Source organism: Mirounga leonina, unplaced genomic scaffold, assembly GCF_011800145.1.
Source record: "Mirounga leonina isolate KUSES-001 unplaced genomic scaffold, KU_Mleo_1.0 Mir_173, whole genome shotgun sequence".
In the NCBI taxonomy this organism is placed as follows: domain Eukaryota; kingdom Metazoa; phylum Chordata; class Mammalia; order Carnivora; family Phocidae; genus Mirounga; species Mirounga leonina.
In genome coordinates this window covers 78936991-78951792 of record NW_023270447.1, presented here as the reverse complement: position 1 = coordinate 78951792, position 14802 = coordinate 78936991, and the positions used below count along the sequence as shown (strand labels likewise).

The following is a 14802-nucleotide window of genomic DNA, read 5'->3' as shown; positions in this document are numbered from 1 at the left end:
GGGGATCATATGCCAATCACCATTCTCAGTCCACTATAAAACATGACTGAGTTGATCTCTCAGAAGAAAGGGAAACCAAAAGAAATTTCCAGAAAGCATACAGAAATTTTCAGAAGCATACAGAAATCATCTATTGCTCCACTTCTTTGGCAATGTTCTGACCACACTTTCTCACTACCTACTGTGAACATAGCTTAGGAGTCACACAGTCACACAGTGACATCAAGAGAAGAAAAAAAAAAGGCCTCGATGTTGAACCTGGTAATCAGTGCCAGTCTGATCTCCTTGTTTGGTAATTTAGCTCAGTTCTGTGAAAATTAACTGAGTTAAAGCAAATGTGTAACTACAATTAAGCAATAAGTAGGAAACCTTTTTGTTTAATTTAAGATAATCCAAATAACAAACTTCCGATATTTTTTAAAAAGATAAAAAATAAAACTATGTAAAAGTTTGCCTAATTTTAAATAAAAAATACATCAATCAAAAGATTTTCATAATAAGAACCACCTACTCTGAACTAGTTTCTAAAACCCATGAAAAAGGGCACCTGGGTGGCTCAGTCGGTTAAGCGTCTGCCTTCTTCAGCTCAGGTCATGATCCCAGGGTCCTGGCATGGAGCCTTGCATTGGGCTCCCTGCTCAGCGGGGAGCCTGCTTCTCTCCCTCTCCCTCTGCTGCTCCCCCTGCTTTATGCTCTCTCTCTCAAATAAATAAATAAAATCTTTAAAAAATTAAAAAAAAAAAAACATGAAGATCTTAAAGGGAATTCCGATCTCATTTAATACAAGCCTCTTGTTTACAAAGGGAAACACTGCGCATTAATAAGAACTTCCACTGAGTCAAAATTTGAAATAATACTGGCAGCGCTGAGACTCTTAATTCAGGTCTCCTGACTCTTGGGAGAGTGCATTTTTCTATTTACTTTGAAATCTGTCCCAAAAGATACTTTTAAATTTCAAGTTCTTCACCATTTCCCAAGTAAGGGCATTTTGGGTTTACAGATTGTTAAAGTGCTGCCATTTCAGGGTAAATGAAAAGAATGCACACCTAAAAAGACTCTTGTCTCTCTCAAATTTACTGTAGTTTGAAAATATCCTTTTAACTATTAATTTCTTATAGACTAATAGTCCAAAGTTTTTCACTTTGATACAGAGGGGGCCCCTGGGTGGCTCAGTTGGTTAAGCCTCTGACTCTTTTTTTTTTTTTTTTAAGATTTTATTTATTTATTTGACAGAGGGAGACACAGCGAGAGAGGGAACACAAGCAGGGGGAATGGGAGAGGGAGAAGCAGGCTTCCCGCGGAGCAAGGAGCCCGATGCAGGGCTCGATCCCAGGACCCTGGGATCATGACCTGAGCCGAAGGCAGATGCTTAACGATTGAGCCACCCAGGCGCCCCAAGCCTCTGACTCTTGATTTCAGCCCAGGTCATGATCTCAGGGTCATGAGATAGCCTGCTTAAGATTCCCTCTCTCTCCCTCTCCCTCTGTCCTCCCCACCCCCACTCTCAAAAACAAAACAAAAAAACAAAAAACCACCACAACCCAAAAAACCTCCAGAGGGGAGAGGACTGGAAAGATTTAGAAGTCATGTAACAATGAAAATGCAATAAAGCCTTAAAATTTGGCATGTGCACACACATAATGTAAAATCCTATCTTGAAGGGAAAGAAGCAGATGAAGAGGTTGCCACTGATGACTTAAGAAATAGATGGGGGCGGGAGGAGGGGGCCTGGGTGGCTCAGTGTCTACCTTTGGCTCAGGTCATGATCTCTGGGTCCTGGGATGGAGCCCTGCATCAGGCTCCCTGCTCAGCAGGAAGTCTGCTTCTCCCTCTCCCCCCGCTCATGCTTGCTTGCTCTCTCTTTCTCAAGGGAATAAATAACATCTTAAAAAAAAAATAAGAGACTGGGAGCAATTTTCTACATTTTCCTTCTTTTATGTTTCAAAGCTATGAAATTCACTTTTCTTCAACTTAGCTGTTTTCACTTAAATCCTAATAGATTCATTTAGTGTCAAACATTAAGTCACAGACGCAGGTAGCTACTTGGGACAAAAAGATCTGATTCACAGAAGCAGGTAGACTCATCAAAAAGGGCATGTGGCTGAAAGAGTGTCTTTGTTCTTATCTTCAGTCGATTTGTGCGTAAGACTAAACCATACTAACTACTAAAAGAAAATAACCAAGGTTGGCCTCTTCTTTTATCCTGCAAAAGGATAAAGCAAAGACTTGGAAGAGATCTTAAACTCTTGGAGAGAGCTTCTGAATTTCACAGTAATACCAGTCATGTAGCTAAATTAGATGAGTCAAACACACATACACACACATGCATGCACACACACAACACACACACGTATAAATCCTGAGAACCAAGTCTGACAGGCATGAAAATAGTAAATGTCACTTACTGAGAGTATTTAGCATATCCTATTCCAAGGCAGGATTTTATATAATCTTCATAATAACCTTATTGAAGGGTGGCTGAATCCTAATTCTTACCTATATAGCGGATGATGAAACCATGTCCTAGAAATATTAAATAATTTACATATCATGTAACCAGAAAGTGAAAGACTGAGCCCCACAAGCTAGGCCTGTTTGAATCCAAGCCTGTAATCCTTTTTCCTCTTTCTGAAGGCTCTGCTTTCCATTATGATCCACGAATATGTCAACTGTTAAATCTAAAGAGACTGAGTTCCCCACAGAACTCAATTTTCCAAGCATGCCGCTCAGAAAAAATTCCTCACTCTATCAACAGAGGTTAAGACATTGTTAGGGAACAAATGAAGTCAGCCTCTGTTTGAAAGGGAAGGGAAACAGGGGATTGTGACCACGTGTGATTTACTGGGTTCCTTCATCAAGTAGGCAATATGGTAGCAAAAGAGACCACAAAGAAAAGCAAAATAGATAATACATGGTGACCCTTCTCCTAGATCAATGTACTCTTGACTTCTAAACTCAACTAATAAAATCGCATACATAAAGGCATTAGTGGGCTCAACAACTGAGACCACAGGGAGATCTTTCTTTTTTAAATACAAACTATGCATTTTTAAGCAGCAAGGTCTTTCAGAAAACTTAAGTGCTTTGAGCCAACTGCCTAGGTCAAATCATAACTTGAAATAATAAGAATTTGAAACTGAAAATTAAGTTATTCCCCTTGTGTGCCACCTATCAGTTGCTTGCCTTTTAAGCTCAAAATTTATCTGGTTTGTCTGTACAGTCAAAATGGATCTGGGCCCCTTAATATTTAAATATTTTTAAATATTTTAAATATTTTTCCATTTCAGCTGACACGATGACAGAAATAGTGCAGGAGGAGCCGGTTTTGACTCCTGGTTCCTATTTGGCTTACACATCAAGCTCCTGCACTATGGGTAGCTCTTCCAGAATCTGGCTTCTCTAGTGCTCAGCTGCCCGAGGGCACATCCTCAGGGTGAGGCTGCTCCAGCAATGTGCAGCAGGCAGCAGGACGCAACGGTTAACAGCTACCCCTGATATCTTCTTAGGCAGCAAAATACCTCCTCTAAGAACCTACCTGTGAAGAGCTTTCCCTCACCACCCCAGAGGGCAGAATTCTGGCAAGTTACAGAGAGTGGATTTCTAGTAAGTTCCACTGGAATGTCACCACAACTTCTCTACCACTCCGTAAGCCACATCATGCCCTATTCAACAAGGTCTGGACCTCAGCCCAAGATGGGGGAGAAGTCTCTTACCTAACACTAACTACCATTAAAGAAAAAAGGCGGGGGGGAGAGACACAAGGTTTGGTAGGCTTTTTATGAATTTTAAAAACAACATACACTACACATTCGAGTGTGCCACACTTTGACCTACCTACAAAGTCACCTTGGGGGTTTCCAACTTTGAATGAAGAACAGAACAAAAGAAGACCCTGCAGCAAGTTTAGGTTGTGATGCAAGCTGTTCTACCATGTGGGGCCTATAATCTGGCATATTCAAGGTTATCTAAAGTATCTACGGTAAACAGAGATGCTATACAAGGAGCCTCTAGCCACTGCACACTGCAGCAGCTCTTCGCTAAAGAAGAGCACTAGAGGCTCTAGAGGATCCAGCTTTCCCCAACACTCAATAGACTACATTTCCAGCAAGTTCCAGAGAAAGGATTTCTATCATATTCCACTGATAAAATACTACACTGACTTCTATACGATTAAGTGAGTCACACCCATGCACTCTCCAGTATCAGCCTGGGAGAAGGCTCTTTCATATGTATTCTGTCTCAGCCCCAGGAGAAGCATCTGCTCCTTGTATTTGCTACTTGTATATTCTTTAGAGTTCTCTTTCTTTAATAAGCCAATCCCTCATTACTCCAATCCTCAGTTATACTGAATAATCTTTTTTAAAATAATCTATTACACCCAACATGAGCTCAAACCCACAACCCCCAGATCAAGAGTCACATGCTCTACCTACTGAGCCAGATGGGTGTCCCCTGAATAATCTTTTATATTAAATTTTCCCTTTTCACATAACTACATAATATTCCCTCTTGATTAGAATTGGACTAATACAGAATATTAATAGCTAGGGTGGTTCTGCTCAGTGCCATGAAAACCAACACAAGAACCTCCTTTTCAACAATTAAGAGTTCATTTTGACATATTAGTTTTAAAACTCAAAATTAAATAGGAATGATTTAAACCAAGTTTAAGCATAAAACTAAGTGCAAATTAATTTATGTATTTCTTAAAATATCAATCTGGTTTGGTAAGTTGTACATTCCTTCTCCAAATGTTCTACAGTCTTTAAATGAACATTAATCAGCTCTGTAACTTACAATCACCAGCTTTTAGCATTACTTTGAGTAAGTAATATTTTATCTCTCTTATTAAGTAAGTTCTAAATAAGAGGCCTAAAATAGGGAAGCAACAACTGAAAATAATAAGTTTTCATTATTAAAAGGAGCAGTTGTTAGGTATAAACACTGACAATATCCAACAGCATGGGTCAAAGAGCTTGACTCCACATTCCAGTAAGAGATTTCATAATTCTAGAATGCTCTTAACCTCAACGAAGCCCAAACAAGCATATAATGGTGGACTAGTACAAGCTAATCAATATCTTGGGAAATGGCTCTAAAATGAAGGGGACCCATAGTGACTTCTTACAACAGTGTTTCAATGTCCCCTGCACCTGTTAATTGGAAATACATTATGAAGTACACATTCTTTAACAATCCAACATAAGTTTAAGTCTAAGAAAGTCCAATAACCTATTTATGAAATCAAAAACCAAACCAACGAACAAAGAAGCCCACTACAATTGCTGTCAGAGGTAAACACACCCATTTCGTTTTAAGTAGAAAATAACCACCACCACTCCACCAAAAAAGAGAAGAAGGAAGACTAGCAGATTACACACTAGAAAGCACACAAGTGCTTTGTGGGGTTTTAAAATGGACTTTATAACTATATTCTGATTTCTTAAACAATAAAAAAGGAAAACGAAATATCACTGAAAGCTCATTTTGAATGACTACATGAATACAATTGTATAAAAGTCAGTAGCCACAATTATGAGGTGTGTCTAAAAAAATACAAAATAAATTAATTAAATAAAAACTATTCTTCAAGTAATGTTGTATGTTACTGCTCAGAAGTTTGCTTTAGAAAACCAGAAAAACTGCTTTTATATGGAAATTTCTTTAAAAATAAAGTTTTTCTTACTTGAGAGAGTCCAGGGGACGATGCATGTCCCGGGGGCGTTGCCGCAAGATTTGGATGCCCCTTATTTATTTCATGTGTTGAATAAGGGGAAGGGGTCGGGGGTCCCGGTTGTCTTGCTACTTGTGTTACCTGTGAGGAAATCAATATTTAGTAAGAGTTTTATACTAGTAACCCAATCTTAATAAATATTGCTGAACTGGTTAATTTTTAAAATTGAATTCTCTACCTCACAATTTATACTGAAGTAAGTGCCAGACCAACTAAAGACTTAAAATTTCAAAATGGAGCAACAGAATGATTAGAAAAAACAACAAACATGACTATTATCATCAGTTAGGATAAAAGATTCTTGAAGCATAATCTAAAACCAAAAACATTAGGGGCACCTGGGTAGCTCAGTCAGTTAAGCATCTGACTTTGGCTCAGGTCATGATCTCAGAGTCCTGGGATCGGACACTGCATCAGGCTCCATGCTCAGTTTGGAGTCTGTTTGTCCCTCCACCTCTCCTCCCCCCATGCATACTCTCTCTCTCTCTCTCTCTCTCTCTCAAATAAATAAATTCTTTATAAAAAAAAATAAAATTAAAACCAAAACCCTTGAAGGAAAATTATGCTAAAGGCAAGAAGGTAAACATAAAACTACATTTGTACAATGCCACTTATATGACATTTTGTACAAGAAACAAAAAAGAAATAAATGATTGCAAGAGAAAGAGAGTAACTACAGAAGGGGCACGAGGTTGTTTTCAGAGTGAAGTAACTGTTCTATATCTTGACTGTACTGGGGACTACATGTCTCTAGGTGTTTGTCAAAACTCACAGAACTGCACGCTAAAAAGGTGAATTTTACATTATGTAAATTATACCTCAATAAACCTGAACAAAATGGGGCAACTTATAGAGCATAATCTCATTTTATAAAACAGTACACCTAAATATACATGTATAGTCACATGTGTGTATATTTCTATACATGTATCTTTGCCTCCATTCTATGTCTAACATATATGAGTATATATAAAATACACACACATATACATACAGTTGTTAAGTGTCATATTAAAAAGATCTGTAAGGAGATACACAAAGATCTTAACAGAAAGCATTACAGGTATTTTTTTTTCTCATTTTTATTTCCTAATATAGTTTAATAATCATGAACTTGTATAGAAAAATAATTAGCATATGTCTTTAAGTAAATAAAAATTACATTTTCCCACTTATCATTGGCAATAAATTGCCCATCAGCCTATGATGGAAATGAAAACAGTTTACCCAGACCCCCTCCTAAAGCCTAGCAATCAACCCTAGCCAGCTCATCTCTAACACTATCTAACCCAGACTAGCACTGACAGTTTGGCAAACCACCATGAATGGGGGGCAATTCTGCAGTCATCAAATGTGAAAGAATCCATTCTCCTTAAGGTGAGGTTCTCAAATTTTAGGGGGGCCATGAAACCTTTACAATCTAGTAGAAACTACAGACCTCCTAGGATATTTTTAAATGCATAAAATACATAGGATAATGACAAAATTAATTATATTGAAATATAGATATTAAAATACTAAGACACCCATCACTGTTCTGCATGGAGCACTGGGTGTTATATGCAAACAATAAATCATGGAACACTACATCAAAAACTAATGATGTAATGTACGGTGATTAACATAACATAATAAAAAAAATACTAAGCTAAATTTGTGATATAGTAATATATGTGTTCTTCACTAATGTATGAAAAAAATAAGAACTAGCGACAGTTGTTGCCTACATTCATAATTCAAAGAAATGATAACATTCAATTAGATATTTTCTCCATCTAAGTTCTCAGATCCCCTGATTTCTCTCACAATTGAAAACTCTCCCCAGGTAGAAAGGAAAGTGGTTTCCAAATGATACTAACTTTTCCTGGAATTCAGTCAGAAGCTCTGAAGAAAGTCTACTCCCCATTAACCTAATTTAGAATCCCTAATGTCTATCTAAAACAGCTTTAAGGGCGCCTGGGTGGCTCAGATGGTTAAGCATCTGCCTTCGGCTCAGGTCATGATCCCAGGGTCCTGGGATCAAGTCCCGCATCGGGCTCTCTGCTCCTTGGGAGCCTACTTCTCCCTCTGCCTCTCTCTCTCTCTGTCTCTCATGAATGAATGAATGAATGAATGAATGAATGAATGAATGAATGAATAAATAAACAAACAAAACAGCTTTAAATACCTACAGGCTCAGCTACAGGTTGCCAAATTAAATGGATTCACAGAGAACTAACTAGAGGCAAAAAGCTTACAGACTAGAAGAGATATGAATGACGCTAACCAAAGCTTAAGACTTAAAAGTAATTGTATTTTTCTTTTTTTAAATAGTTCTATGATTTTCTTGAAAAACTTTTCTTCCAATATTGAGTGAAAATTACATTTATATGTCCACAAGGTTTACTGTGAAATACTATAGCAGTTATAAATCTCAGGAAAATTTTTCAAAAGATAAGAACTGGATTACGATTTAAACATCTACTTTAGAAAACCAATAACTAGAAATGAGTTATTTTTGTTTGGTTGGGTTTTTTTTTCGTTTTTTGTGTTTGTTTGTTTTTATTTCCTATGTCCTTTTATTTGCTACAATAAAAAATAGACAATTGCCAATGGAATTGCCAACTTAGACATGAGTTCTTGCAGGCAAATTTCTCCTCGACAAGATTTTGTTTTGTTTTGTTTTTTAAAGATTTTATTTATTTATTTGACAGAGAGAGACACAGTGAGAGAGGGAACACAAGCAGGGGGAGTGGAGAGGGAGAAGCAGGCCTCCCGCAGAGCAGGGAGCCCGATGTAGGGCTCGATCCAAGATGACCTGAGCTGAAGGCAGATGCTTAACAACAGAGTTACCCAGGCGCCCCTCCTTGGCAAGGTTTTATAAATGTATCTTATTTCACATGTTTTATAATAAATTATTTTAATATATGGCTAACGTAAAACAAAATGGATTTTTTTTTTTTTAAGATTTTTACTTATTTATTTGAGAGAAAGAATGAGAGAGAGAGCATGAGAGGGGTGAGGGTCAGAGGGAGAAGCAGACTCCCTGCTGAGCAGGGAGCCCGATGTGGGACTCGATCCCGGGACTCCAGGATCATGACCTGAGCCGAAGGCAGTCGCTTAACCAACTGAGCCACCCAGGCGCCCTGGATATTTTTTTTAACATTAAAAAAAAGAAATTCACACAATGAAATAAAGTGAGAGCAAAGAAGTTAGCTATATAAAATCCATGTTAGGTCAAATCCATGTTAGGTCAAATCTCTAATTCATCCTGATAAAACAAAGATTATTACTGAGGATAATAAATCATTAATAATATAGAAAAACATAAAAAATAAATTGCTATTAAGAACAAATATTGGGACGCCTGGGTGGCTCAGTCAGTTGAGCATCTGCCTTCAGCTTGGGTCACGGTCCCAGAGTCCTGGGATCGAGTCCCACATCTGGTTCCTTGCTCAGTGGGGAGCCTGCTTCTCCCTCTACCTCTGCGCCCTTCCCTCTGCTTGTGCTCTCTTGCTAACAAATAAATAAATAAAATCTTTAAAAAAAAAAAGGAATAAATAGTAAAACATATTACTTCATGCATGTCATTAATAACAAAAGTAAAATAAAAAAAAAACACACACAAAAATTTTTTAAAAAGTGACCCTACTGGCAGGTGTCTAAGAAACAGGATATAGGTAGGTACTGTAACTATACCTTGTCTCCAAAACTACAGAGCAGTGTGTCACAACTGCGTTAAAACCATACCCAAAAAGTGATTCCAGTTTGGGGTACATATCCTAAAGATATAACCTCACCTCAAAAATTACGAACTTCAAAAATCTATCCAGCAGCACTACATACGATAGCAAAAAAGGTAGAAATAGCAAATAATGGGAAAATAAAGTAACAAGTGGACTAAAGACATAAAAATATATAGAGATGTGGACTGTTATCAATAGAAATGAGTATGTAAAATAATCAGAATAAAAAAGAAAAAATATATTCTTTAGAATTGTAAAGAGATTCTTCTATATACTGACAAAATGGGAAAAAAACCCCACATGAATCATTTCAGATAAAGGTTAGTATTCATCTGATTCATTTTTCCCTGAAAACTGCTTGCATGTACTTTTTAAGAGTATTGTATCAGGGTGCCTGGGTGGCTCAGTTGGTTGGGCGACTGCCTTCGGCTCAGGTCATGATCCTGGAGTCCCAGGATCGAGTCCCGCATCAGGCTCCCTGCTCAGCAGGGAGTCTGCTTCTCCCTCTGACCCTCCCCACTCTCATGTGCTCTCTCTCATTCTCTCTGTCTCAAATAAATAAATAAAAATCTTTAAAAAAAAAAAAAAGAGTATTTTATCAGCCAATAAAATACAAATGTTTGAGAAAGAGATATGGCATTTTCCCAAAGCCAAAGAATTGTGCTATGACCATATTAAAAATTTCCTTAAAATTCCTTAAAGCAAGCACTAATGAAAAACAAGCTGCACAGGCAAATATCCCTGAGGCGTGCAAACTTTGCCAAATGGCTATGCCAAACTGCAGAAATCCTTCGGTATTGTGTATTTTAGTAGGGCGCTCCCTCCCAAAATCAGGGGTTTCTACTAATGAAAACAAGCCAAAGGAAATAAATCTGTATCAAATAATAGGAGAGGGTAGTGGCTGGTGTGCAATGCTGGCATCCCTCTGCCAGGGATGGGAGCTGAGGTCCGTGGGGAGGGGAAGACAGAAAGAGCAGGGCCAGGTGACCAGGTGGCCCATGTGGCCAGAGAGCACAGGAACTATCTAAGGCCACAGCCTGAAACCCTCCAAGGCCCGTGGCCTACCGAAGGGCCCCCTCAGAGGAACCTCTTAAGGAAATAAAAATGTTCACATAGGCAGGCATTATACACAACAAGGAAGTAAAAAGGACACATGACTGAATTTTGGAAGATGACAAATTACCCCCACTCCCCCCCGCCAGAAAAAAAATGAAACCAATGCTGCTTCCTTCAGTGATTTGCTTCTAAGAGAAACCTTCAAAAAACAAAAAAAAGTAATAGGAGAACCACAAAAATCTTATCATTCTAAACTTTTCCTAGGGGCGCCTAGGTGGCTCAGTCGATTAAGCATCTGCTTTCGGCTCAGGTCATGATCCCAGGGTCGTGGGATCCAGCCCTGCATCAGGCTCCCTGCTCAGCAAGGGGCCTGCTTCTCCCTCTCCACCCTGCTACTCCATCTGTTTGTGCTCTCTCTCTCTCTCTCTCTAAAATAAATAAAAATCTTTAAAAGAAAAATTTTTCCCTAGAAATAAGCTGCTACATGCAATAAATTTTTTATCTACAACTGTGCTCTATTTAATAAAAAAAGATGCCTATTATAAGTGTCACACTGCATAACACACTACACATTTGCTTTTAGTGTATTATAGAGCTTAATATCTTTGCCAGGGAAAAAGGTATACCAGCTTCAATTAGAAATTATACAAAATGTAAGTAGTTAACACAAGCCTAACCCAAGGAAATGGCACAGGACTAATGAAGTTGTTGGGGACAAAAATTGAAGTTACACAAAACTTTGAATACTTCTTTCAAAACATTCCTAAATAAATGATTACTGAAACTTTTATTTTTTTTTTTAAAGATTTTTTATTTATTTGAGAGAGAGAGAGAGAGTGAGAGAGAGAGCGCAAGAGGAGGTAGGGTCACAGGGAGAAGCAGACTCCCTGCCGAGCAGGGAGCCCGATGTGGGACTTGATCCCAGGACTCCGGGATCATGACCTGAGCCGAAGACAGTCGCTCAACCAACTGAGCCACCCAGGCGCCCAAATGATTATTATTGAAACTTTTAATCTCTGACTAGTTTCTTCTCTCTGGCTAAATTATTCCATTTCAGATCATACTGTTAAAATCCATGTACCTCAAAGGTAGAGGCAAGAAGTTTTCATATAAAGAAAAAAACATGTTTCCCCATTATTTCAAACATATTACCATCTCAATTATGGAAGCAAGGAAGAGAGGTATAAAATAGCCGATTGTGACAACTACTTAACCAATTCCAAAGTTAAAAACATTATTGTCTTTCACATATTAATCTGAAGCAAAATTAATCAACAATTTCTTGAAGTACACTGGTGCACTGTATTTAAGTTTAAAAGATAATATGCCCAATAAACTTTTGTATTTTTTAAAGGTATTATATTTTTGCCTTGGCAATAATGGGCAGATTCTCACTCATTTGCTGGTGCGAATGTAAATTTGTACAACCATTTTGGGAAAGAATGTGGTATTAGCTACTACTAGCCATGAAAATAGGCATACCCTATGATCCAGCTGCTCCACTCCCAGCTATACATCTGTGAGAAACAGGAAAATGTGCACCAAGGTACATGTACAAAAATGTTCATAGTTGTATTGCTCTTAGAAAGCAAAAACTAGAGGGTGCCTGGGTGGCTCAGTTGGTTAAGCGACTGCCTTCGGCTCAGGTCATGATCCTGGAATCCCAGGATCGAGTCCCACATCGGGCTCCCTGCTCAGCAGGGAGTCTGCTTCTCTCTGACCCTTCTCCCTCTCATGCTCTCTGTCTCTCATTCTCTCTCACACAAATAAATAAAATCTTTAAAAAAAAAAAAAGAAAGCAAAAACTATAGAAATAACACACCTGTTCATTAACAGGAGGATGGATCAATAATGCAATATTTTTCTATACAGAAATTCAATGAGAAACTAGAGCAACATACCATAACTTAAACAACTCTCATAAACCATAAAAAATATACACAGTATGATTCCCAAAAAGTTCCAAAGAAGAAAGCACTTGACTAAACTAGTTTAGAAATACATACATGGATGGCAAAATTGTCGATAAAAGCAGGGAGCTTTTTTTTTAAAGGCAGATACATTATTTTGAGAATAGGGGGAGTTGTAAACAGGAAAGACCAGACACTATTTTATTTTTTCTACATGGGAGGTGATTCACAATTTCTGCCTTAAATTGATTTGTTAAAGTCTTTTAGTTTTCTGCACTTTTACACATGTACGTTTTAATCCCTTCTACTCCCTAAAAAAGATTAAAGACAAAAACAAGCAAACTACCCAATAGCTGGAGTAAAATATTAGTCACATTGGTATAAGTTACAGTGTCGTTAGAGAGAAGAAATGATATGAAAAAAAATAAATACTGGCATGAGAGAGAACCTCTAAAACTGTAACTTAGAGAAAAAACTTCAGCTCACTAGTGAATTTTCATTCAAGATTTCTACTTTGGGCACCTGGGTGGCTCAAATCGTTAAGCGTCTGCCTTCGGCTCAGGTCATGATCCCAGGGTCCTGGGATCGAGTCCCGCATCGGGCTCCCTGCTCCTTGGGAGCCTGCTTCTCCCTCTGCCTCTCTCTCTCTCTCTGTCTCTCATGAATAAATAAATAAAATCTTTAAGAAAAAAAAAAAGATTTCCACTTTAAAAGAATTTCCTATAAAAAATCGATATTTGGTGATTGCTGACCAATATAAATTAAAGGATCTTTTGAAAATATAAAGGTAAACCATAAAGATAATGCAAACTAACATTAGTCAGGTTTATAAACTTTATTTAGCGCTAAATCACCTGATTTGATAAAACATTCTGGCCAATTAAGAGCTATCAAACATAAACTACAATTTTCAAATAATAATTAAAATATATAGAAAACATTTACATTTCCTTAACATGATCATTCTTTTTTTTTTTAAAGATTTTATTTACTGGGGCGCCTGGGTGGCTCAGTCATTAGGCATCTGCCTTCGGCTCAGGTCATGATCCCAGGGTCCTGGGATCGAGCCCCACATCAGGCTCCCTGCTCCGCGGGAAGCCTGCTTCTCCCTCTCCCACTCTCCCTGCTTGTGTTCCCTCTCTCGCTGTGTCTCTGTCAAATAAATACAATCTTTAAAAAAAAAAAAAAAGATTGTATTTATTTGAGAGAGAGAGCATGAGAGGGGTAGGGTCAGAGGGAGAAGCAGACTCCCTGATGAGCAGGAGCGCAGTGAGGGACTCCCAGGACTCTGGGATCATGACCTGAGCCAAAGGCAGTCACCTAACCAACTGAGCCACCCAGGCGCCCTGATCATTCTTTCATAAACTCCAGATCAGTGGAAATACCATGCAGGAAACATATGGGGAGGAAAAACGGCCAGGTATAAACAATAGGGAGTGGCAACTACGGAGAACTGAGGAGAAAGGCCCACCCTTCAAAGGACAATAGATACTCAGACACTTCAGCTGTAGCCAAAGTGCTGCCATTCAGGAATTCCAGATAGTAATGTTGTATCTTCCAAGTTTTCAAGAGAAACCCAAAATAAGGACTTTTACATGAAAATTTCCCAACTTCCAAAACACTACACAAGCCAAACAGAGCATATATACAGATTAAGTACCCAGTCAGCCAGTGTATGAATCTGGCTCTAGGGGTACCCTCATGATCATCATGAAATATAAACTTTCTATTTTAAAGAAGCACTCCCATATAGACTTGTGACTGGATTCTAGATAAGCACTGACTGAATACAGATATATTGTTAAATGTTATACACACACATATATAAAGTATTGTTTTTATTTACTGCACATATATAATATGCCTAATACATGATATATGCAATAAAACATAGTGCTTAAAAATACATAGTAATTACATCTTTACTAAAAGGATTACAAAAGAAAACTCCAGGATTCCTATCAAGTAACATTAATATTTTCAACAACAAACGATTAATATAAAGGTAAAAAAGAGCATATGCTTTATGTCTGAGAAGCCATCACTGACTTTTTTTTAATACTATGATAAAGTTTCTTTAGTGATGTCATCTAAAAACATCCCAAGAGCTCCCACATGGAAATGACCAGGTTCAATCTGGGGCAGACTGGAAAGATTCCAAAGCTTTCCTTACTTGGTTACTTTCAATACTATGATCCTCTAGCAGCTGGATGGGTAAGTAGTTTTCCCCCTTCATTGTTCATATCATACTAGTGTTTCCTTCAGAACATTTGTTTCCCACTATTTACAGATATTTATTACAGATATTGGGAAATACATAAAAGCTGGCGTACTCAACTAAAAAGGAATACCATACTGGATACTAGAAACCCTTCCT

The 14802-nt window shown here is 38.0% G+C and overlaps 1 protein-coding gene across 12 annotated transcripts in view; it reads right to left on the bottom strand.

Annotated features, from left to right (window-relative positions):
• EIF4G3 (eukaryotic translation initiation factor 4 gamma 3) overlaps positions 1-14802 on the bottom strand; it is a 338415-nt gene that overhangs the window by 205782 nt on the left and 117831 nt on the right. For all 12 annotated transcript variants that reach the window (XM_035019586.1, XM_035019573.1, XM_035019576.1 and 9 more), the window contains exon 3: positions 5687-5815. In XM_035019586.1, coding sequence (XP_034875477.1) covers positions 5687-5815 — 129 coding nt within the window. The remainder of the gene's footprint in view (positions 1-5686; positions 5816-14802) is intronic.